The sequence below is a fragment of the Oryctolagus cuniculus genome, chromosome 14 (genome assembly GCF_964237555.1).
Source record: "Oryctolagus cuniculus chromosome 14, mOryCun1.1, whole genome shotgun sequence".
NCBI lineage: Eukaryota > Metazoa > Chordata > Mammalia > Lagomorpha > Leporidae > Oryctolagus > Oryctolagus cuniculus.
In genome coordinates, this window is record NC_091445.1 from 62,677,709 (window position 1) to 62,701,267 (window position 23,559).

Below are 23,559 nucleotides of genomic sequence, written 5' to 3' on the forward strand. Positions count from 1 at the left end.
GCTTTGCAGGGCCTTGCCCTGGCTGTAGTGGGGATTTAGGAAGCAAACCAGTGATTGAGAAGCAGCTTTCTCCCTTTCTGTCTCACTGCCTTTCAAATAAATACAAAATGTGATCACAGAAATTTCACCATAAGAGAACATTTTTTTTCCTAGAAGGAAAAATTAGTACTCTAATAGAGCAGAATTTATGAATACAAATAGAAATGTACAAATAAAAATCATAAACCACAAATACACATCTTAATTTAGGGTTTTTGTTTTCCTTTTAGGGTTGTCCTTTCAGGTCCCCTCATACCAAGTATAACAAGCAGAACTTCCCCTTTTTGTTTTAACACACAAAGGTAAGAACTTCTTCTCATCACTTTCAGCTATTATGAAACCTGCTGGGCAGGCACCTTAACTCCCAGTCACAATTACTTTAAAGTTGTTTCTTGATCCTTAGTTCCCTCAATAAGAGAAGGGGTGTTAGGAACTTGGGCAGGGGTCATTACATCTCTTCTTATTGAAAACACACAATAAGCAATCTTCAGAGTATTTCCCATGCTAACATTTAAGCATAGTTGTTTTGTAAAGCAAAACGGCATTTAAAACATTATTAGATATGACTCAAGCACATATTGGTAGTAGATGTGATAATTTTACTCAAGGAAGACTATTCTTGGTTATTTTTTTTTGACAGGCAGAGTGGACAGTGAGAGACAGAGACAGAGAGAAATGTCTTCCTTTGCCATTGGTTCACCCCCATATGGCCGCCGCGGCTGGCGTGCTGCACCGATCCAAAGCATAGGAGCCAGGTGCTTCCTCCTGGTCTCCCATGCGGGTGCAGGGCCCAAGCACTTGGGCCAACCTCCACTGCCTTCCCGGGCCACAGCAGAGAGCTGGACAGGAAGAGGAGCAACGGGGACAGAATCCGACACCCCAACTGGGACTAGAACCCAGGGTGCTGGCACTACAGGTGGAGGATTAGCCAAGTGAGCTGCGGCACCGGCCCTTGGTTAGTCTTTAAGTCATAAGAAGGATAAAATGCATTGCAGATACTGAAATTATAAAGAAAAAAATCCGCTTGAATCACAATAACAGAGACCATAAGAAAGACGCTCCCAGCCAGTGCCGGTACTCTAATAACCTTTAGAGTAGGACAAGTAGCACTTGTCACTCATATTGTTATAGCACAATCAGTGAGGGTTGTTTTGACTAGAAATCAACTCATCAGTGGCATAAAAAATTTTAGGAACATTTATTTGCCCAAGGAAGTAGATGCTTGTGACACAGATCCCAACCGTACCTCTGAGAAATATGCACCCTATTTTTTCCTTCAATAGACAAAGCTTCAGAGCACGTCTCTGCTGTGTCTGCATCACTGTGAGCCACAGAACTCCCCAGTTCTGTAAGTGTGCTTCTGCTGAGGCTGGTCCCCAGGGAAAACCTGTCCAAGCCTACAGTCTCTTCCGGTTTTTCTTCTTCAGCTGGTTCCCATATATTCATCTCAAAAGGACCTATATTTCTCTGTACTCGTTTTAGGGCTTTCACCCTCACTTTATGGATAGAATGCATGATGACAGACATCATCTCCTCAGTCTGGGGCCCTGGAAAGAACAGAACAACAGGGCTTACTGTCCATCAGATCACTTCAACTCAAGGCATAAGCAGAATCAATTCTGGTACCTGCTGGGAACATGTAACCTAACCAGAGACTAAGGCTTGTATCCACATTCCCGTAGGTCAGGTCTTCCTAAGGTATTTGTTGGAAAACTATGGGTGGCATTCTAGAGTACAACTGCAGAAACTAAAGAATGAAAGAAACAGAATTCAGACTCTATAAAAAAAAAAAAAAGTGCCCTGGGGAAAAAAATTAAAAAGTCATGTAGCTATTTCAAAAATCAGAAAAATAAGTATAAAATGAATGAGTAATCTGTATTTTTTTTCCAATTTTCCATTTTAACAGAGCAGAGTATAATCTTAGCAACACAAACAAGGACATACTTCTTACTACAAATAATAGGAACTAAGAGCAAGCCAAGTTTTTCAAGGCCATTTATAGAAAAATTTTTTTACCTTTAGTTTTAAAAATTTTACACAGGATAAAGATGTTTTAAAGCATAGAAAAAGTATTAAAATAAATCATAATTACAATAAGTGAAATAATGTACAATTAGAATATAACGACTTAAATACTTGATTCTAACTCTTAAAAAAAGAGAATCATTTGAATTCTTTGAAAATTTCCACATGATGAAAGTACTTAATGCTACTGAAATGTACACTTAAAAATAGTTAGAGGTAGTCTAAAACTGTAAAGCAGTCTAGTTCTGCACACAGGCATATAGACTCACCTCTCAGGGTATAGCCTAAGAACTAATCATGAGGTTCCAAACCCGTAAGAATCGGTAGTATAAACACCATCTTCACTGTTACAATGATCATATTAAATGTTAAAGGCAACAGATAGACTGGTCTAAGTTTAAAAGGGATGATATAAATAACATCAAGTACTCAGTAAATATAATAGAATTAAAAAAGGAAGGAAGGAAGGACCAACATGGGAAGCAGTCCACACAGCAGACTTCTGGAATGACTTTCGTAGTAAATAACACTCTGACCTCAGAATCAACCCATAAGGCTTCCTGGTCAGGCTAAAAGGCTTCTAAGAGCATCTCAGGCATGGAAAGACAAGACGCTGTGGAAAAAAAACCCTACACGGAGGATCTCTGTGAGACCTCAGAGGAAAGGAAGGGTCATCAAAGAAGGAGACACTCTTCTCTGAAGGGAGAGGAGAACATCCTCTTTGTTTATGGCCTTGTCCAAATGCCGATAGAGTCTATGGTCACAAAAGGCCTCCATAGCCTTGCAACCCATGACATGAGCCTCGGATGATCACTGACAAAATAAATAAGAGTGTTAATTGTTAAAGGAACAGCAGTAATCACTGCGCACTTGATCCCCAGGTAGGACCTCTGTCCCTATTGGATTGAAATATGAGAATTGACTGCAAATTCTCTCCCCAAATTGTACTCTATGTGTTGTGTGTGGGTGTGGGACAAATTGTTGAAATCGATCGGGGCTGGCACTGTGGCGCAGTGCGTTAATCCTCCGCCTGTGGTGCCAGCATCCTATATGGGTGCTGGTTCTAGCCCCGGCTGCTCCACTTCCAATCCAGCTCTCTGCTATAGCCTGGGAAAGCAGTGGAAGATGGCCCAAGTCCTTGGGCCCCTGCACCCACATGGGAGACCCAGAGGAAGCTCCTGGCTTCGGATCAGCACAGCTCCTGCCGTTGCGGCCATTTGGGGAGTGAACCAGCGGATGGAAGACCTTTCTCTGTCTCTCCCTCTCACTGTCTGTAGCTCTACCTCTCAAATAAATAAATAAAATCTTAAAAAAAAAAAAATCTATGATTAGCACAGAGTTGGTTCTCTGTAGATAAAGTCACACTAAAAATGATCCATAATGAAGAAGGAAATGGGAGGTGGGATGGGAGCAGGGTGGGGGGGTTGGGGGAAAGAACCACTGTATTCCTACAGTTGTATCTATGTAAAAATGTATTCATTAAATAAAAAAAATTAGAAGAGCAAATTTTATGTTATGTTATATCTAGTTTACCACCTACACACAAAAAAGTTCCATAAAACCAGTTATCTTGGTTGCATAGGATAAAACTAAAAGCATAAAGAACCATAAAGGGAGAGGAAGAATCCATGTTTTCAATAAATACATGGAATATAAAAAGCACTCACTATATGTTCATTTTATATACCTCATGTAATCCTCTCAATAAACATTATGAAGCAGGTAATGTTATGCCCATTTTACAAACAAGGAAATGAGACCCAGAGAGAGTGAGTAACTTGCCTAGGGTCACACAGTTACCAACCAACAGAGTCATGACATGAACTCAGCCCTGTCTGGTTCCAAAACAACAGTATCAGTCCTTCTCAATGGCCAAGTGCTTTCACCTTCTCATACACCTATCTGTCTGGAAAGGCAAAAATGCACTGGAATGTAAGGAATGGAAGTAAATGCTTTCAAAACAAAAGGAGAACCTTCAGCACTTTAGCTACCTGAGAAATTGCAAATAATAAATACCTTTTACAACGTAGTGCCTGAGTCTCTGTTGAAGAGAATGGTATTTTTCTCTTAAGGGAACCCTTATGTCCTCAGGATTGGGAAAGGCTTTCACAAATATTTCAGCTACCTTCAGAAAAATAATTTTTTAAGTTTTATGAGCAACATATATTTGGTTTCCATTCCTCAAACATTTTATTTTAATTCAAAACATAAATGTGTATTCATTACTATTCTTTGAATGTCAGATCAAAGCTCTCCTTGAGCATGAATCTGCCGACTGGAGTTTAGCATTTAACTGTAAACTTGCAAATTTAATTGAAAAATAAGAATTACATACATTAAGGCATGATAGCTTCATACACACACAAAGATCAAAAAGTTCATGGAAAAGGCATATTGTAAAAAAAAACTATACATGATTTCAACAATTCTGTACCAAAATAAGCTCACCTTTCAATTTCACTTTTCAAAATTTATTTATTTTTTTGAGACAGACACAGAACTCCCACCTGCTGGCTCACTCCCCAAACACCCAGAGTCAGAAACTCAACTGAGTTCTCTGGAGGGTGGCAGGGACCCAAGTCATCACCTGTTGCTCCCAGGATGCATATTAGTAGGAGGCTAGCTAGAATGGAGAGTGAAGCTGAGACTCAAATCCAAGTACTCTGATGGAGGATGTGCGCATCTTTACAGCTAGGACCAAACGCCCTAAGAACATTCTGAAGTACCTTTGTACATTATGTGGTTACCAATGTCAAACTGACAAATACATCACCACACAAAGTTACCATTTTATATGTGTGGATACTCCCAAAAGTTGATGGAAAATGGAATTAAAAGATGAGTTTATTCTGGTACCAAAAAACTGTACATCTGCACATATTTTTTTCGTAACTTGCATTTTCTATGATATTTTGAAGATTCCTTAGGAACACAACTTGAAAATTTCTGTACCAAAATAAACTTGTTTTTCAATTCCATTACCAGGGATTGGAGCTGTGGCACAGTGGGTTAACGCCCTGGCCTGAAGTGCCAGTGTCCCATATAGGCGCTGGTTTGAGACCCAGCTGCTCCACTTCTGACCCAGCTCTCTGCTGTGGCCTGGGAAAACAGTAGAAGATGGTCCAAGTCCTTGGACCTCTGCGCCCACATGGGAGACTTGGAAGAAGCTCCTGGCTCCTGGCTTCAGATCGGCGCAGCTCCAGCCATTGCAGCCAATTAGGGAGTGAATCAGTGGATGGGAAGATCTCTCTCTCTCTCTTTCTCTCTCTCTCTGTCTGCCTCTCCTCTCTCTGTGTAACTCTGATTTTCAAATAAATAAATAAATCTTAAAATGAGCAAATAAATAAATTCCATTACCACAAACCTTCTGAAATACCCTGGTATGTATATTTGACAAGGACAAATAAAACCTCTTTCCTTACTAAATTTCAAGTACGCAATACAGTATTACTAACTTCAGTCACCATGTTAAAAATTAGATTCCCAGAATTTATTCATCTTATAACTGAATGTTGCAAATGAATCCTCTGACCAACATCTTCCCATATCCCTGTCCCACTAGCCTCTGGACAGTACCATTCTACTATCTGCTCCCATGAGTCTGACTTTTACAATCTCACGTGTGCAATTTAAATAGTATGTCTTTTGACCCTAGAGATTAAACTAAGTGAAATAAGCCAGATGTATATGGAAAGTCATCATCATTCTTAATTAAAACAAAAGAAAAAATCAGGAGCCAGGGTTGTGACACACTGGGTTAAGCCTCCTCTTGCAATACCAGCATACTAACTCAGAGTGTCTGTTCCAATCCCAGCTGCTCTGCTTCCAATCCAGTTCATTGCTAATGTGCCTGGGAAAGCAGCAGATGATGGCCCAAGTACTTGGTCCCTGCCACCCATGTGGAAGATCCAAATGGAATTCCTGGCACCTGGCTTTGGCCTGTCCCAGTCTCAGCTGTTGTGGCCATTTGGGGAGTAAACTAGTAGATGGAAGATTTCTCTATTTCTCCTTCTGTCTCTTTTTGTCTTTCTACCTTTCAAATAAATCTTAAAAAATTAAAATAAAAATCTTTCAAAATCTGATTCTGACTTTATTTTCATCTACAATCATATTACCTTTCTGATTGGTGGCAATTCTCCAAGAAGGCTCAAAATTATATCCTGAATAAGTTCCTCAATATTAAAAAAACGAGAGAATGGCAGCATTCTATAAGCCCAGTCCACTGCATTGAGACAGTGCTCAACCATACAAGAATCAAACTCCACTTCAAGGTCCTAAAAGATAGAAAAAATACATTTCCTTTTCAGTTTAGATGAATAAATCAGAATGACTTCAAAAGAAAGCTTTGTTACAAACAAATCTTCTATTAAGTAATAATTTGCAAAGTAATATTTGTTCATTTTTCTTATTCTTGAGCAGGTAAGTACCTTTCCTCCTTTCACATTTTCTCTTGCTTTCTGAAACTGTCTGCAACTAAAGGATAACTTATCACGGACATGCAGCATCCAACACAAAGCACAAAGTTCTCTGAAGCAACCTAAAGCAAGAAAACAAGTAGGAAAGAACATCGTATGAGTGTGGTATCGACACAACAACTCCACCCCTGCTGGTTTTTAGTTTTTTAAAATAAATGTCTTCATTTTGATTATGAAAGAAACATATTCTCATTTTAACACCTTATAAAAAGTCAGAGACCTTTCACAATGTTTATGCATATTACCCTAGAATATTTCATGCTTATCAATTTCATGCATATCAATATTGCATGCATATCAATGTTGAAAACATACTTATAAAATAAATAAATGATTGCATTTATTATCATTTACTTGCCTTATAACTTTGGAGATACTTTTCAAAGCCAATACATACAGTTCTATAGTTAATTTATTAGGAAAATCACTTATTGACATGCATTTATCAAATTGAATTTTTAATACTATTTCAAATAATAATTTGTAAATTAAAAGCAATATAAGAACACAAAAATATAAAACCATACTAGGTATGCTGTTTTGCAATTAATTTTCTACATAATGTATGGTGGATATCTTTTCATGGTGGTAGCATAGACATAGTAAAGGTTCTTACTACCAATATTCTATTGTACAAAGCAACAAGATTTAACTATGCACAATGCCAGGGCTCACACTTCAGCCAGCAAAGCAAGCGTCCACTACTCTGTTAATCTTGGTTTTCCTTACTATAACTAAGTATGAACAATTAAAGCACATCTTCTCTACTGTTGTGTGGTTAATATAAATGGTCAGGATTTTTCAGTTTCTACAGAAACTATTTAACTTATTTTTAAAATAACTATTACAGAGCCAGAAAGTACGGTTTGAAATTATGGAAACTGAGCAGAATTCAGGTCTTCTACAAATCCTATAAGCTCCCAGGGAGATTACCAGAATCCCCTAAAGGCATTTTTATATTACAACCCACCTCCCCCACCATCAACTTCTGATTGGATGTAAAAGAGTAGAATGACATCTACTTTTAGGCCATGAACAGAAAATGATTTACAAGAGGAAATACAAATAGTAAATTTTCAATATAAACAGTCAAAATAAAGGCATACAGAATGGGCATTTGGATTAGTGGTCAAGATGTTGATTAAGATGCCCACATCTAGGGCCGGCACTGTGGCATAGTGGGAAAGGCCACTGGCTGCAATGCCCGCATCCTATATGGACACTGGTTCGAATCCTGACTGCTCCACTTCTGAGTCAGCTCTCGGCTATGGCTCTCTGCTATGGCCTGGGAAAGCAATAGAGGAGGGCCCGAGTCCTTGGCTTCTGCACCATGTGGGAAACCCAGAGGAAGCTCCTGGCTCCTGGCTCTTGATCGGTCAGTTCCAGCCGTTGCAGCTATCTGGGGAGTGAACCACCAGATGGAAGACCTCTCTCCCTCTGCTTTTGTCTCTCTAATTCTGCCTTTCAAAAAGATACCCACATCTCTGGGCTGGTGCTGTGGCATAGAAGGTAAAGCCACTGTCTGTAGACCTGGCATCCCAAATGGATGCCAGTTCAAGTCCTGGTTTCTCCACTAACGCACCTAAGAAAGCAGGAGAGTAGGATGGCCCAAATCCTGGGCCCCTGCACCCACATGGGAGACCTGGAAAAAGTTCCTAGATTCTGTCTTTGGACCAGCTTAGCTCTGGGAGTGAACCAGCAGATGGAAGTTCTCTCTCTATCTCCCTCTCTCTGGGACTGCCTTTCAAATAAACAAAAGATATCCACTTCCCAGAGTGAAGTACCTAACTTGAATACCCAACTCCAGCTCTTGACTTAGGTTTCCTTCCAATTCAGGCTCTGGGAGGCAGTGTGATGGCTCCAGTATTGGGTTCTGGGTTCCTGTCACCCACATGGGAGACGTGGATTGAATTCCTGGCTCCCAGAGCCGGCACTGTGGCGCAGAAGGTTAAGTCGCCGCCTGCAGCACCAGCATCCCGTATAAGCACTGGTTTGAGTCCCAGCTGCTCCACTTAAGATGGTCCCGGGGCCAGCGCTGTGGCTCAGCGGGTTAAAGCCCTGGCCTGAAGCGCTGGCATCCCATATGGGCTCTAGTTCTAGTCTCGGCTGCTCCTCTTCTGATCCAGCTCTCTGCTAATGGCTTGGGAAAGCAGTAGGTGACGGCCCAAGTCCTTGGGCCCCTGCACCCACATGGGAGACCCAGAAGAAGCTCCTGGCTCCTGGCTTTGGATTGGCAAAGCTCCATTCATTGCAGCCATCTGGACAGTGAACCAGCAGATGGAAGAACTCTCTGTCTCTACCTCTCTCTATAACTCTGTCTTCCAAGTAAATAAAATAAATCTTTAAAAAAATAAAAATATAAAAAGGTTGGCCACAGTACTTGGGCCTCTGCAACCACGTGGGAGATCTAGAAGAAGCTCCTGGCTCCCGGCTTCAGCGTTGCCCAGCCCCTGCTGTTGTGGCCATTTGAGGATGGAAGATTCTCTCTCTCTCCTTCTCTCCATATCTCTGCCTCTCAAATACATAAATAAATCTTATAAAAAGAAAGAAAGAAATGAATGAATTCCTGGCTTCTGGCTTTGGCCCTGACCCAATTCCAAACACTGTAGAAATTTGGAAAGTAAATTAGCAGATGACAGTTCTCTACCACTTTTTTTTTTTTTTTTTTTTGACAGGCAGAGTTAGACAGTGAGAGAGAGACAGAGAAAGGTCTTCCTTTTCCATTGGTTCACCCCCCTAATAGCTGCTACGGCCGGTGCGCTGTGCCGATCCAAAGCCAAGAGCCAGGTGCTTCCTCCTGGTCTTTCATGTGGGCACAGGGGCCCAAGCACTTGGGCCATCCTCCACTGCCCTCCCGGGCCACAGCAGAGAGCTGGACTGGAAGAGGAGAAACCAGGACAGAATTCGGCGCTCCAACCGGGACTAGAACCCGGGGTGCCTGCGCCGCAGGTGGAAGATTAGCCAGGTGAGCCACGGCACCGGCCTTCTACCACATACTTTTCAGAATAAAATGATTTTAATAAGTAAAGTGAAGGCATATAAATCATCTTTTTTACCCACTAATCTTAAGGAATCATAATATTTGGCATGCCGTTTTAGCAGATAGGAAATAGGAGCCAGAGTTGAGATACAGCAAGTTAGGCCACCATTTGCAACACTGACATCCTATACTGAAGTACTGGTTTTGAGTACCAGATACTCTGCTTCTAATAGTTTTCCAGCTACTGCACCTGGAAAGGTAGTGCAAGAAGGTCCAAGTACGTGGGCCCCTGCCACCCTGGCTTCAGCATGGCCCAGTCCTGGCTGATGTGACCATTTGGGGAGTGAGCCAGCAAATGGGAGATATCTTTCTCTGTCTCTCCCTCTCTGTCACTCTGCCATTCAAATAAATAAATAAATAAATTTCGTGGTTTTTTTAATCACACTGTTTTTCAGTTTTTTCCCTTCAGCTAGATATACAATGTCCCAATTGATGTTTTTCTTTTTAAAAATGTATTTATGTGAAAGGGTAAAAAGAGAGAGACAGGGACAGAGACAAAGAAAGAGATCGATTCACTGGTTCACTCATGAGATGGCTGCGTGGCCAGGGCTGGGCCAGACCAAAGCCAGGAGCCAGGAGCTTCATCCAGGTCTCCCACATGGGAGGCTAGGGCCCAAGTACTTGAGCCATCTTCTGCTGCTTTCCTGGGCCACTGGCAAGGAACTGGTTCAGAAGTGGAGCAGCTAGGATATGAACCAGCACCCACATGGGATGCCAGCATTACAGGCAGGAGCTTTAACCACTATGTGACAATACTGGGCTCCAGCAACAAACAAACTTAAAAAAAAAAACGTATCCCAAATTTAACTAACGAAAAAATGACAATATCATAGGTGTTATAGTTTGTTTTCTATAAAAATAGAAACACATATAATAGCACACACATAATAAATATATGAAAGTACTTCAAAAAGTTCATGGAAAATGAACTTATACAAAACATAAATATTTTGGTACAAAATTTTTGAAAAAATGCCTAAGAGAAACCTTCACGGATAAGGTATATTACTGAAAAATTATGCATGCATTTTTAAAAACTTTTTGCAAACTAAACTTTTTTTTTTTTATATTTATTTGACAGATAGAGTTAGACAGTGAGAGAGAGACAGAGAGAAAGGTCTTCCTTTTCCATTGGTTCACTCCCCAAATGGCCACTGTGGATGGAGCTATGCGGATCAGAAACCAGGAGCCACGTGCTTCTTCCTGGTCCCCCATGGAGGTGCAGGGCCCAAGCACTTGGGCCATCCTCCACTGCCTTCTCAGGCCACAGCAGAGAGCTGGACTGGAAGAGGAGCAACCAGGACTAGAACCGGTGCCTATATGAGATGCCGGCACTGCAGGCAGAGGATTAACCAAGTGAGCCACGGCATCAGCCCCTAAACTTTTATTTTATTTCAAGGTTTTTTGAAGTTCCTTTGTACATCCACAGTTGTTAAAGTACAGTATTTACTAGTAAACACAGGAAAAAAGATCATAGAACACACTTTACATCAAAGTCAATAGTTTTGAGCCTGTGTCAAATGAAAAATGTATCATTATTTATATTAAGGCCTAATCTCTAAGCCAGATGATCATTTTGGACAAACCTATTGCTTTGGTGGAAACGTCATCAAGCTTGTGGTCTCCAGTTGCTCCTGGTCTAAAGAACGCTATTCCTCCTTTACAGTAATTAAGCAAGGACTGAGGGAAAGGACTCAATGAAGGTAGGGACCCTTTCATTCGAATCTGGAAGTAAATAATAAAATATGTTAACTGTCAGTAACATGAAACATTGTTTTAGGGAAAGTATAAAGAACAAGGCAGGTAAGAAGAACCATACAGAATAGAAAACAGCTCAATTCCTCTGAGCACTAGAAAAATACACAGAAGTTAGTTGTACTCTTGAAAACTTAATAAACAAATCTAATTAAAGAAATGTATTAAATTATATCTCAAAAGAGAAAAAAAGGTTTAAACAAATCATTTACAATCTTGTTAATCATTTTTGCTGTACAAATGAATCTAACACTATTTGTCTCTGGCTTTTCCCACAGGCGTAAGAAAGACAATCTTAAAAATTAAGTATCTAGGGGCCGGCGCCATGGCTCACTTGATTAAGCCTCCACCTGAGGCACCGACATCCCATATGGGCGCCGGGTTCTAGTCCTGGTTGCTCCTCTTCCAGTCTAGCTCTCTGCTGTGGCCCGGGAGGGCAGTGGAGGATGGCCCAAGCGCTTGGGCCCCTGCACCCACGTGGGAGACCATGAAGAAGCACCTGGCTCCTGCCTTCGGATCAGTGCGGTGCACCGGCCGCAGTGCGCCAGCTGTGGCGGCCATTGGAGGGTGAACCAACGGCAAAAGGAAGACCTTTCTGTCTCTCTCTCACACTATCCACTCTGTCAAAAAAAACCTTATGTCTATATATATAAATTTTTAAAAAAGTAATGACAGAATTAGAACCATTTGGCAACATCTGAAAAAATAATTAGTCCAGGAAAGGATCATCAATAAAACAATAAATTAAGTAAAAACTAAGGGTTGATGGGGAACTTGACAGAAGATGTGGCAAACCCAAACTCACTGATTAACCTTACTGACAATAAAAATGAAATAAGCAAGCCCATGTACCACCTGAAATGCTACAACAGGGAAGTATACCACACCTGTGAAGGATTCATTTTGAAGAAAATCTGAACCTTATCAAATCTATCGCAGTGAATATAGAGTGATCAACAGGTTAAAGAAAACAAAAAGGAAAGAACAGGTTAAACAACTTTAACTGAGGAAATGACCGAACTAGAGTACGACACAGGATAAATTACTCAGTTTCTCTAACAAATCAATTTAAAAAAAAAGTGTGGAGGGCCATTACATATACAAGAAGAGCAATCTGAGAGACTAAACCAGGAAGGATGAGCAGCAGGTTTGTAATCTATTCTCACCCTCTACTTAAGACTTGATCTAATCAAATCTCCTTGATAGTACATTAATGACAGACTTCCTATCAAATACATTAATGGGACTTACAAGCAGGATGCCACCAAGAGGTGGAAAGGTACAGCCAGCAAAGAAATGGGAACCCCAGGCCTACAGCCACATGGAACTGGTTTATGCCAACAACCTGAGTCTTTTTTTTTTTTAACTTTTTATTTATTTATTTATTTGAAGGTAGAGTTACAAAGAGGCAGAGAGAGACAGACAGAGACAGACTCCAAGAGAGATCTTCCATCCACTGGTTCACTCTCCAGATGGCTGCAACAGCTGGAGCTGCGCCAATCCAAAGACAGGAACTTCTTCTGGGTCTCCCACAAGGGTGCAGGGGCCCAAGGACTTCGGCCATCTTCTACTGCTTTCCCAGACCTGAAGAGGCTCGTGGCTTCAGATTGGCGCTGCTTGAGTCATTGCAGCCATCTGGGGAGTGAACCAAAGGATGGAAGACCTCTCTCTCTCTCTCTATCTCTGCTTTTCTGTAACTCTGCCTTTCAAATAAATAAATAAATCTTTAAATAAAATAAAAAAGGTGGGTCCCTGTCACCCATGTGGGAAACCCAGATGGAATTCTGGGTTCTGGTTTTCATTTGGCCTAGTCCTGGTTGTTGCAGACATTTGAGGAGTGAATGATGAGATGGGAAAATCTCTGGCTGTCTCTGTCCCTCACTGTCACTGTTTTAAATAAATCAATTAAAAAAGAAGAGGAGGATGTGCACCCTTGCACCCCTGCACCCTTGTGGGAGACCCAGAAGAAGTTCCTGGCTTTGGATTGGCACAGCTCCAGCTGTTGCAGCCATCTGGAGAGTGAACCAGTGGATGGAAGATCTCTCTCGGAGTCTCTCTCTGTCTGTCTCTTAAACTGCAACTAATTGTGGGGTGAGGGAAGAAGGAGTAACTATTATTCCCATTAGACGCCACTGTCTATTGCCAGACAGGATGGGACTGACCCAGAGAACAAGTTCAGGGCCCTCACCTTGAGCACAAAGAACTAGCTCTGCCTAGGATACTTACTGTATATAAGCCTGAAATCCACAGATCCATAGGGCAAGCGTCCTTAGAACAATGTCACTATTAAAAATATTATAGTATAAATATGAAGGTAGTTTGCAGCCAGTGCTGTGGCATGGCAAGATAAGCCTCCACCTGTGGCACCAGCATCCCATATGGGTACCAGTTCAGGTCTCAACTGATCTACTTCCGATCCAGCTCTCTGTTAATGGCCTGGGAAAGCAGTGGAGGATGGCCCCAAGTGCTTGGGTCCCTGCACCCATGTGGGAAACCAGGAAGTCCTTGGCTCCCGGCTTTGTATAGGCCCAGCTCTGGCCATTGCAGCCATTTGGGAAGTGATTCAGTGGATGGAAGACCTCTCTGTCTCTCCTTCTCTCTGTTTGTAACTCTGCCTCTCAAATGAATAAATAGTGAAAAAAAAAAAAAAAAAAAAAAGAGAGAGTACTTCAATAAGTTAGTGGAAAATGGAATTTTAAGTTTCTTTTGATAAAAAACAATTTTAAAATCCAGGCACAGATTTTTCATAACATGTGCTTTCCATGAACATTTTGAAGACCCCTCGAATTAGTACACGTTACTTGTCCAACGTGGTACATAAATGACCAAGACATTTCTGTACCTTCTGCATGACTTTTCGTGCCCACCTCAACTGCAAGATATACCACTGTGCCACAGGAACAGAACAGTGAGCGGCTCGGAAAAGTAGGAGAACACGCTGCAGGATGCCAGACACCTTTTGGCGATTATCTTTTTCAGCTTTTAGAAGAAGATCATCACCATCTTCCTGAGGAAAATAAAACAAGTTTAGTGGCTGGTAATAAGAAAATGTAAAATGTTAAAGTGAAAATACAGATAGGTTATTGATATTTAGGGCTTCTCAAACTAGAATGCTCCTGGAGATTTATAAAGGCAATTTTGAGGCACAGGCTATGAGATCCCAACCATAGCTATTTCTAAAGTTCTCTCTCCCTTCAAACAATGTACAGTCCCAAGCTAACCTTAGTCCCAAGTCTTACTCTATAACAGGTAAGCCCAGTACTCTTGACTCCACTGGTAAAACGTTACAGAGCTTCTCTTAAGCAAAATGTGTTCCCTTCCTCAGCCAAGGCAAAGTTCTGGAGAGGAATACAGTATTGCTATTTACAAGACAATTATATTAAATAATCCAGCAGAAAAAAAAATAAGATTTCTGATCAAAGCAAAATCAAAATAAGTCTTTCAAAAAAGGGAGACAATGAAGTAAGTAAAAGATGGAAAAACACGACTTCTAATTCTGACATTTGTTATTTCATTCTTATCCTAAAAAAAAAAATGCCCAGCCTTTAAAAATTAGTGAGAAACTTCTTTATTGTGCTACATCACTATAATTAACATTCATAACATTTATTGAATGCTTACCACGTATCCCACCCAGTTCCTGAACTAGAAGCTTTAACAGCATTTCTCACTGAAGCTTCACAAAAATGCCTTGAAAGGCACAGGTAGAATATCTCCAATCTGAAATGTTCCAGAATCCAAAACTTTCTGAGTACCAACATAATCCAACTGGAAAATTTAATTCCATGAAATTATTAAAAATACTGTATACCGGCTGGCATTGTGGCACAGCAGGTTAAGTGGCTGCCTGCTACACTGGCATCCCAAATCTAGAGTGTTAGCTCGAGTCCCAGCTGCTCTGCTTCTGATCAGCTCCCTGTTAATGTGCCTGGGAAGGTGGTGAGAGATAGTACAAGTACCTGGGCTCCTTGCCACCTATGCAAGACACCAGAATGGGCTCCTGGCTTTGGCCTGGCCCAGCCCTGAATACTGTGGCCATTTAGGGAGTGAATCAGCACATGGAAATGCTCTGTCTCTCCCTCCCTGTCACTCTCCTTGCAAATAAATAAATTTTTTAAATACTATATAATATCACCTTTAATATATGCAAATAAGGTAAATACAGACTCATTCCCATGATACCTCATTATATGTTTATGCAAGTATTCCAAAATCTGAAAACTTCCAAACCCAAAAGAGACTTCTGGCCCCAAGCAATACACATAAGGGATATTCAACCTATACTATTATCATCTGCATTTTAAAGAGGAAAAAAAAGTAAACACCAGTTTAATACATTCCCTGATAATATACAAGTTTATTTTAAAGATTGGACAAAGCTCACTTCAAATGAATGAAAAGAGTAGACTACGCTTACTTCACTAAGAACAGCTGGCTGGGGACAGTACAACGGCGGAGCTGGAAGATACAAGCCGACTGGAACCAACCCCCACAGCCTCCTACTGAAGTCCTTGGCAGAGTCCATCAGAAGCTGAAATGACTCCGAAAGAATATCTGCATCAGCCATAACTGATGCTTTCAGTACTTCCTGCACCGAACCAAATAGCAGGTTTGCATCTTCCTCTTCAATGGGATCTATTGAACACAAAATTTGGTTAACATTTACACTGAAACTCTCATTTTGTAAGATAAAATTTCAAATCTGAGAAAGCTAACAGTCTAGAACAAACATATTTGCTGATATGCAAAACATCCAAACTTAACAGAAATTTATGAACTATACTGTTACTCTACAATTATAGAAAACCACAGCATAAGACTTTTTCTTTCCAGAATTACTTAAGATTTAACAATTACACAAGAAAGACATTCTTGGCATGTAACACTGTTAAAAAAATACTTGAAAAGATATTAATAGGAAAAACAATGTCAAGAAAGACACCAAAATAGACATTATTTGAAGACCATGGGCGAGTAACTTTTTTTTTCCTTTTGTTTAAAATTAATGTATTTGAGTAGTATAAAGACAGAGTGCTACGTATGATGGTAAACTACCTAAATAATGGCCAGGGCTGGGCCAAACCAAACGGGCACCTGGGAGCTCAACCCAGGTCTCCCACGTGGATGCTAAGAACTCAGTCACTTGAGTCATCACTGCTGCCTCCCAGTATCTCCACTAGTTGGAAGCAGAGGAGGAAGAATAGGAAGAGCCAGAGGCAGAACCAGGTACTAAACTCAGACACTGCAACCAAGAACACAGGCATCATAGTCTTTAGGCTATACATCCATCCCATGTTTCTTTTTCTTAATTGTCTATCATAGTTTTATAATGATAAAAATTAGTAAAATTTATTTAAGAAGCTAAAAAATAGAAAAATGCAAAATGATCCTATGTAAAATATGGCTTCAGCCATATAAAATATCTATATATATGTGGACATGTCCCAGAAGCAGAACACAAGGAAACGTAGGCAGCAAAACTGGAGGCTTCAGGCTTTGTCTATTACAAACGTTTTAAACATACTGCAAAATATAGATATAATACGACAAACACTCATGTACTGACTTCTCATCCTTGTCTGGTGATAACATTCACTTTATATTCTTTATACGAAAATGCTACAAATATAGTTGAAATCTCAAGGACTAATTACATTCCACTCCCTCTCCCAGCCAGAGGTAGCCACTCTCCAGAAGTTGGTAAACAGTACTGGGATTCCTATGCTCTCTCTCTCTTTTATATGCTACAAAGCTTTTCCAACTCCTTATCTATCTATCTGTCTACCTACATTATCTGTTTTTTGTTTGTTTGTTTGTTTGTTTTGACAGGCAGAGTGGACAGTGAGAGAGAGAGACAGAGAGAAAGGTCTTCCTTTGCCATTGGTTCACCCTCCAATGGCCGCCGCGGCCGGCGCGCTGCGGCCGGCGCACCGCGCTGATCCGATGGCAGGAGCCAGGAGCCAGGTGCTTTTCCTGGTCTCCCATGGGGTGCAGGGCCCAACCACCTGGGCCATCCTCCACTGCACTCCCTGGCCACAGCAGAGGGCTGGCCTGGAAGAGGGGCAACCGGGACAGAATCCGGCGCCCCGACTGGGACTAGAACCCAGTGTGCCGGCGCCGCTAGGCGGAGGATTAGCCTAGTGAGCCGCGGCGCTGGCCCCATTATCTGTTTTTTAATATATGTAATCTCAAATTAATCTTTTTCTTAAAGATTTATTTATTTGAAAGACAGTTACAGAGAGAGTTAGAGCCAGAGAGAAAGGTCTTCCACTCGCTGGTTCACTCGGCAAATGATTGCAACAGCCAGAGCTGAGCCGATCAGGAGCCAGGAGCTTCCTCTGGGTCTCCAATTAGGGTGCAGGGGCCCAAGGGCTTGGGCCATCTTCTACTGCTTTCCCAGGCCACAGCAGAGACCTGGATTGGAAGTGGCACAGACTCAAACCGGCATCCATATGGGATGCTGGCACTGCAGGCCAGGGCTTTAACCCACTGCGTCACAGCACCAGTCCCTCAGATTAATCTTACAGTTTATTAATTTACTCTTATGCTGGTCTTTTTTTATTTACAAGATTTGTTTATTTATTTGAAAGGCAGAGTTACACAGAGAAAAGGAGACAAGGAGAGAGAGGTCTGCCATCCACTGGTTCACTCCCTAAATGGCAGCAACGGCCAGGGCAGAGCCAGGCAGAAGCCAGGAGCCACAGGCTTCCTCCTGGTCTCTCACATGGATGCGGGGGCCAAGGACTTGAGCCATCTGTTGCTGCTTTCCCAGGCTCCTCAGAAGTGGAACAGCCAGGATGTGAATGACATCCATATGGGATGCCAGTCCTGCAGACAGCAACTTAACCCACTGGGCCAGCTAATCTAATAATAATTTTAACCACCTATTGAGTTTTTTTTTTTAAGTTTATTTTCCAATTATGTCACACCTCTGCTCATCTGCTGAGTTCTGAGGGGTCTGTTTTTTATTTTTATTTGAAAGACAGAAAGGAATCTTTCATTGCTGCTTCACTGCCCAAAATGCTCATAATAGGCAGGGTTTCGCCAGAGTAAAGCCACGAGTCTGTAAGTCAATTCAGGTCTCCCACATGGGTGGCAGAGACCCAAGCACTTGAAACCATCACTGCTGATCAGAAATAGGGAAGTCAGGTCTTGAACCAGGCACTCTGTTAGGGGATACGGGTGTCCCAAGCGGTGACTCAACCACTGTGCTAAACAACTGCTCCCAATTTTTTGTTTTTAAACCAGGTTTTCCGAAGCATAATTTACATACAACAAAATTCACACTTGTCCAATTATATAGCTCAATAAACTGACAAATCTATAAAGGACTGTAAGAACATTTCAATCACTACAAAAGTTTTTTATGTATCTCTGTAGTCAATGCCCCCTTACTCCCAAGAAAGCACTGAAGTGTCTTCCTCTTCCCCTAGCTTTGTTTTCATAGAATTCCACATAAATTGACTCATACAGCGGTGGTCTTTGTTCCTATTTCTTTCATTAACATCACAATTCTGCAATTCATCTATGTTATCACATGTTATCCTTTTCTCTCCCCTTTATTATTTACTGTGGATTTTTATGGGAATATTGCACATGTTTATGCAATTCACTAGGTGATGGACAGCTGGGGTGCTTCTAAGTTTTGGTTATTAAAAAAAGCTGCTATGCGCTGGCCTCAGAATCAGCCCTTAAGGCATTTGGATGTGGCTAAAAAGCCCATGACAGCATCTCAGGCATGGAAAGCCAAAACACTGTGGCAAAAAATATCCTACATGAAGGATCTCTGTGAGTGAGATACCAGTGGTAAAAAGGGACCATCTAAGAAGAGTGCACTTTTCTCTGTAGGGAGGAGAGAACTTCCACTTTGCTTATGGCCCAGTCTAAATAATGATGAAGTTTGTGGATTCAAAAGGCTTCCATAGCCTTGGCAGCTCATGACAAGAGCCTCGGGTGATCACTGATGTCATAAAAAAAAGAGTGTCAATTGTTAAAAACAGGAGTCATTGTGCACTTGCTCCCCATGTAGGACCTCTGACCTTAATGAGCTGTACAATGAGAATTAACAGAAAAACTTGTCTTTAAACAGTACTTTATACTTGCTGTATAAGTACTTTATACTTAGTGTCTGTGTGGGTGTAAAGTGTTGAAATATTTACTTACTATAGAGTTGATCTTCTGTATATAAAGGTAATTAAAAATGAATCTTAATGAAGAATGGGATGGGAGAGTGAGTGGGGGGGGAACAGTAGGGATGGGAGGGCAGGTATGGGGGAAAGAACTACTATATTCCAAACGCTGTACCTATAAAATAAAATTTATATTTATTAAATAAAAGCTTTCTAAAAAAATAAAGTGTATCATCCAAAAAAAAAAAAAAAAAAAAACAAGCTGCTATGAACATTAATGTATGGATCTTTGGGTGGACTTATACTGTTATTTATTTTATCACATACTAGAAACCTGAATTTTTATTTGCTCTTTGTTCTCTGGCAACTTCCCTTACTTTCTTTAAAATTTGGCCTTTATATTGATATATTTTATCTAGAAGCACTTTGTATCTACATATTTATTGTAGGAGAGTTTCCAGGTCATCTAGAACAACATATTATTCGAACTGGAAGTTCAGATTGGTGGTATTTTCCTATTCTTTTTTTTTTTTTAATCCAAATTTTATGTAGTAATGTCTTATTAACTGAAAAATAAGAGAGAACTGCACAGAAAATTATCAAATAAATGTTTATAGTCAGATTTCCAAGAATTAGATATTCTCTCAAAGTTTAAATTAAAAAATTAAAAATAATTTAAATTAAGAAAAAACTTTTAAAAGGAGAGAGAGCCTTTAGCCTAGTGAGTAAGATGCTGGTTGGGATACTCAGCCCCACGCCTGGGTTCAGTGTCAAGCTCTGACTCCTAACTTCACTTTCACCCTGAGAGACAGCAGTAATAGCTTTGGTAACTGGGTTCCCTCTACCCAGGGCCAGCCCTGATCTTTACAGGCAACTGGAGAATGAGCCAGTGAATGGGATCTCTCTGTTTATATCTCTAATTAAAAAACAAGTATGTTCTTTTTAGCCGGCGCCGCGGCTCACTAGGCAATCCTCCGCCTAGCAGCGCCGGCACACCGGGCTCTAGTCCCGGTCGGGGCGCCGGATTCTGTCCCGGTTGCCCCTCTTCCAGGCCAGCTCTCTGCTGTGGCCAGGGAGTGCAGTGGAGGACGGCCCAGGTGCTTGGGCCCTGCACCCCATGGGAGACCAGGAAAAGCACCTGGCTCCTGGCTCCTGCCAACGGATCAGCGCGGTGCGCCGGCCGCAGTGCGCCGGCCGCAGTGTGCCGGCCGCGCCGGCCATTGGAGGGTGAACCAACGGCAAAGGAAGACCTTTCTCTCTGTCTCTCTCTCTCACTGTCCACTCTGCCTGTCAAAAAAAAAAAAAAAAAAAAAAAACCATAAAAAAAAAATAAGTATGTTCTTTTTAAAAAAAAGTTTGTAACTTTTAGAAATCTACAGGAAGAAGTCTCACTCTTTAATGAAGTCAAGCTTTAATAAAAACACAAGTGTAGGAGCCTGGTTAAACCACCATGGGAGGACCAGTTCAAGTCCCGACTACTCTGCTTCTGATCCACCTTCCTGCTAACATGCCTGGGAAGGTAGCAGATGATGATGGGCCAAGTCCCTGGGTTCCTGCCACTCCCATGGGAGACCTGGATGGAATTCTTGAGCCTTTAAAACAGAAGATGGAAGATCTCTCTCTCTTTCTCCCTCCCTCTCTCCCCACTACATCCCGTCACTCTTTCAAATAAACAAACAAGCCTTTAAACACACATACACACACAAAGTCCCCAGAGTTATCCTTGTTTTACCATCAAATATACACGTCTGCACACAATTGATTTAATGTTTTGTCTTCTGTAAAACAGATAAATTTTTGATACATCTGGGAAAATATTTATAAAATATGCAATGCTGGTTTTTTCTTAAATTTTATAACACCACTTTGAATTTTTAAAGTTAAAAAAAAAAACTATCATTTATGCAGTAGGTAAGAGTTGAACTAAATCACTTCAAGTACCATTCCAGGATTCCATGATCCTATGTCTACAAAAGAAAATGATCCAAATGTAGCAAAATACAATTAGTATAATATTATATATAGAAAGTAAGGAAATCATTCAGTTACTAACTCTCACATTATGAGCTGCCATCAATTTTGAATGCTCCTATGATTAAGTATAAATATCATACTTTATTTTTGGTAAGCTTATTTCGAAGTGCTAATGTATTTATAGATATGTACAAACTTTTTTTGAAAACTATCACAGGGTTTATTTTAACCTGATAAATGTATCAGATCTTATATAGATAACACACCTGTAAACTGTTTACATTTTAAGCGGATTTTGTCTCTTGTTTCCACAGAGGCTGGCTGACCCAAAAAACATTGCAATTTTTCCTGGAAAATCTGTGCTGGAGCCATATTTAATGGGAGATTCAGACCCTTTTTTTTAGACCTGAAAGAATATCATATCAAAAGAAATGAAACCAAATATTGAGAAAATCAAAGATTTCACACAAGTACTAATCATGAAATTTCAAGAAACAATGGAATTCACTTTATCCTTTGTTTTGAAAATAAAAATTTGAGTAAATTCTCTATGAATACTCCCCACAGTTAAGAGCCTATACATTTCTCCATTCATTTTTCCTTCTGTATTACATGCACATGCTAGTCAAACAAACCAAAACTTGTTTTTCGCGAGATGCCTTTGCTCAAGCTTGGAATGTTTTCTCTCTCATTCATTACTCAATTTGTCAAGAGCCTATCTGGGTTCCATGCCACCTCAAATGACATTTACTACATAAAATATTTCCCGCATTTCCCCTTAGTTGGTATTATCACACTCCTCACCAGACCACTGGCACTTTTCTTACCATATTATTAAATTATTATAATGGTTTCTCCTATTTTCTCTATTATAAAGCTTACGTGTCTTAGGTATAGTGACACGCTTATATCTGCTAAAGTACCTGGCATAAGGCTTGGTACAGAGCAGTTAATTTAAAAAAAAAAAAAAAAGGTGGGCCAGCGCTGTGACTTAGGAGGTAAAGCTGCCACCTGCAATGCCAGCATCGCATATGGGCACCAGTTTGAGTCCCAGCTGCTCTACTCCCAATCCAGTTCTCTGCTGTGGCCTGGGAAAACAGTACAAGATGGCCCAAGTCCTTGGATCCCTGCTCCCGCAGGAGAGACCCAGAAGAACCTCCTGGCTCCTGGCTTTGAATCGGCAAAGCTCTGGCCGCCGTTGCAGCCAATTGGGGAGTGAACCAGCGGAAATAAGACACCTCTCTCTCTGCTTCTCCTTCTCTCTCTGTATAACTCTTTCAAATAAACAAATCTTTAAAATAAAAAAGACTCAAATTGAAAAATATAGAAAAGATACAACAGTGCCACAGCATTCAAAAAGTTAAAATCATAGATAAGTTTAATTTATTTTAAAACTCAAATCCTATTATGAAATAAACACTCCACTCACTATAAGCTCTTTTTCTTAGAATTGTTTTTTGAAGATTTACTTTTATTTATTTGAAAGTCAGAGTTACAGAGAGTAAGAGGGAGTGACAGAGAGAGAGATCCCCCATCTGTTGCTGGTTTACTCCCCAGATGGCCACAACGACCATGGCTGTTTCAGAATGAAGCCAGGAGCCAGCAGCTTTTTCCTGGTCTCCCATGTGTTGGGGCATCTTCTGCTGCTTTCCCAGGTACATTAGCAGGGAGCTGGATCTGAAATTAAGCAGTTGATGGGGCCGGCATTGTGGCACAGTGGACTGGGTCTCTGCCTGCCACGCTGGCATGCCATATGGGTGTCGGTTAAAGTCCCGGCTGCTCCACTTCCAATCTAGCTCTCTGCTATGGCCTGGGAAAGCACTAGAGGATGGTCCAAGTCCTTGGGGTCCTGCACCCATGTGGGAGACTTCGGAAGAAGCTCCTGGCTCCTGGCTTTGGATTGGCTCAGCTCTGGCTGTTACAGCCATCTGAGGAGTGAACCAGCAAATAGAAGATCTCTCTCTCTCTGCCTCTGCCTCTCTAACTCTGCCTTTCAAATAAATAAATAAATCTTTTCAAAAAAGAAAGTTCTATTGGACAATGCTGACCTAAGGATTCCATTTAACATATTAATACCAAAATAAAAGATACATAACACATCTTTAGGTGAATATCATATTGC

General features: G+C 41.0%; 1 protein-coding gene across 7 annotated transcripts in view; it reads right to left on the bottom strand.

The window, feature by feature from the left end:
• Positions 1–23,559, bottom strand: part of CPLANE1 (ciliogenesis and planar polarity effector complex subunit 1) — a 133,848-nt gene that overhangs the window by 80,778 nt on the left and 29,511 nt on the right. For all 7 annotated transcript variants that reach the window (XM_051853812.2, XM_070056644.1, XM_070056646.1 and 4 more), the window contains exons 18-25: positions 21,704–21,843; positions 15,752–15,969; positions 14,177–14,341; positions 11,166–11,304; positions 6,492–6,601; positions 6,180–6,338; positions 4,081–4,189; positions 1,286–1,586 (exon numbers count right to left, since the gene is read on the bottom strand). In XM_051853812.2, coding sequence (XP_051709772.2) covers positions 1,286–1,586; positions 4,081–4,189; positions 6,180–6,338; positions 6,492–6,601; positions 11,166–11,304; positions 14,177–14,341; positions 15,752–15,969; positions 21,704–21,843 — 1,341 coding nt within the window. The remainder of the gene's footprint in view (positions 1–1,285; positions 1,587–4,080; positions 4,190–6,179; positions 6,339–6,491; positions 6,602–11,165; positions 11,305–14,176; positions 14,342–15,751; positions 15,970–21,703; positions 21,844–23,559) is intronic.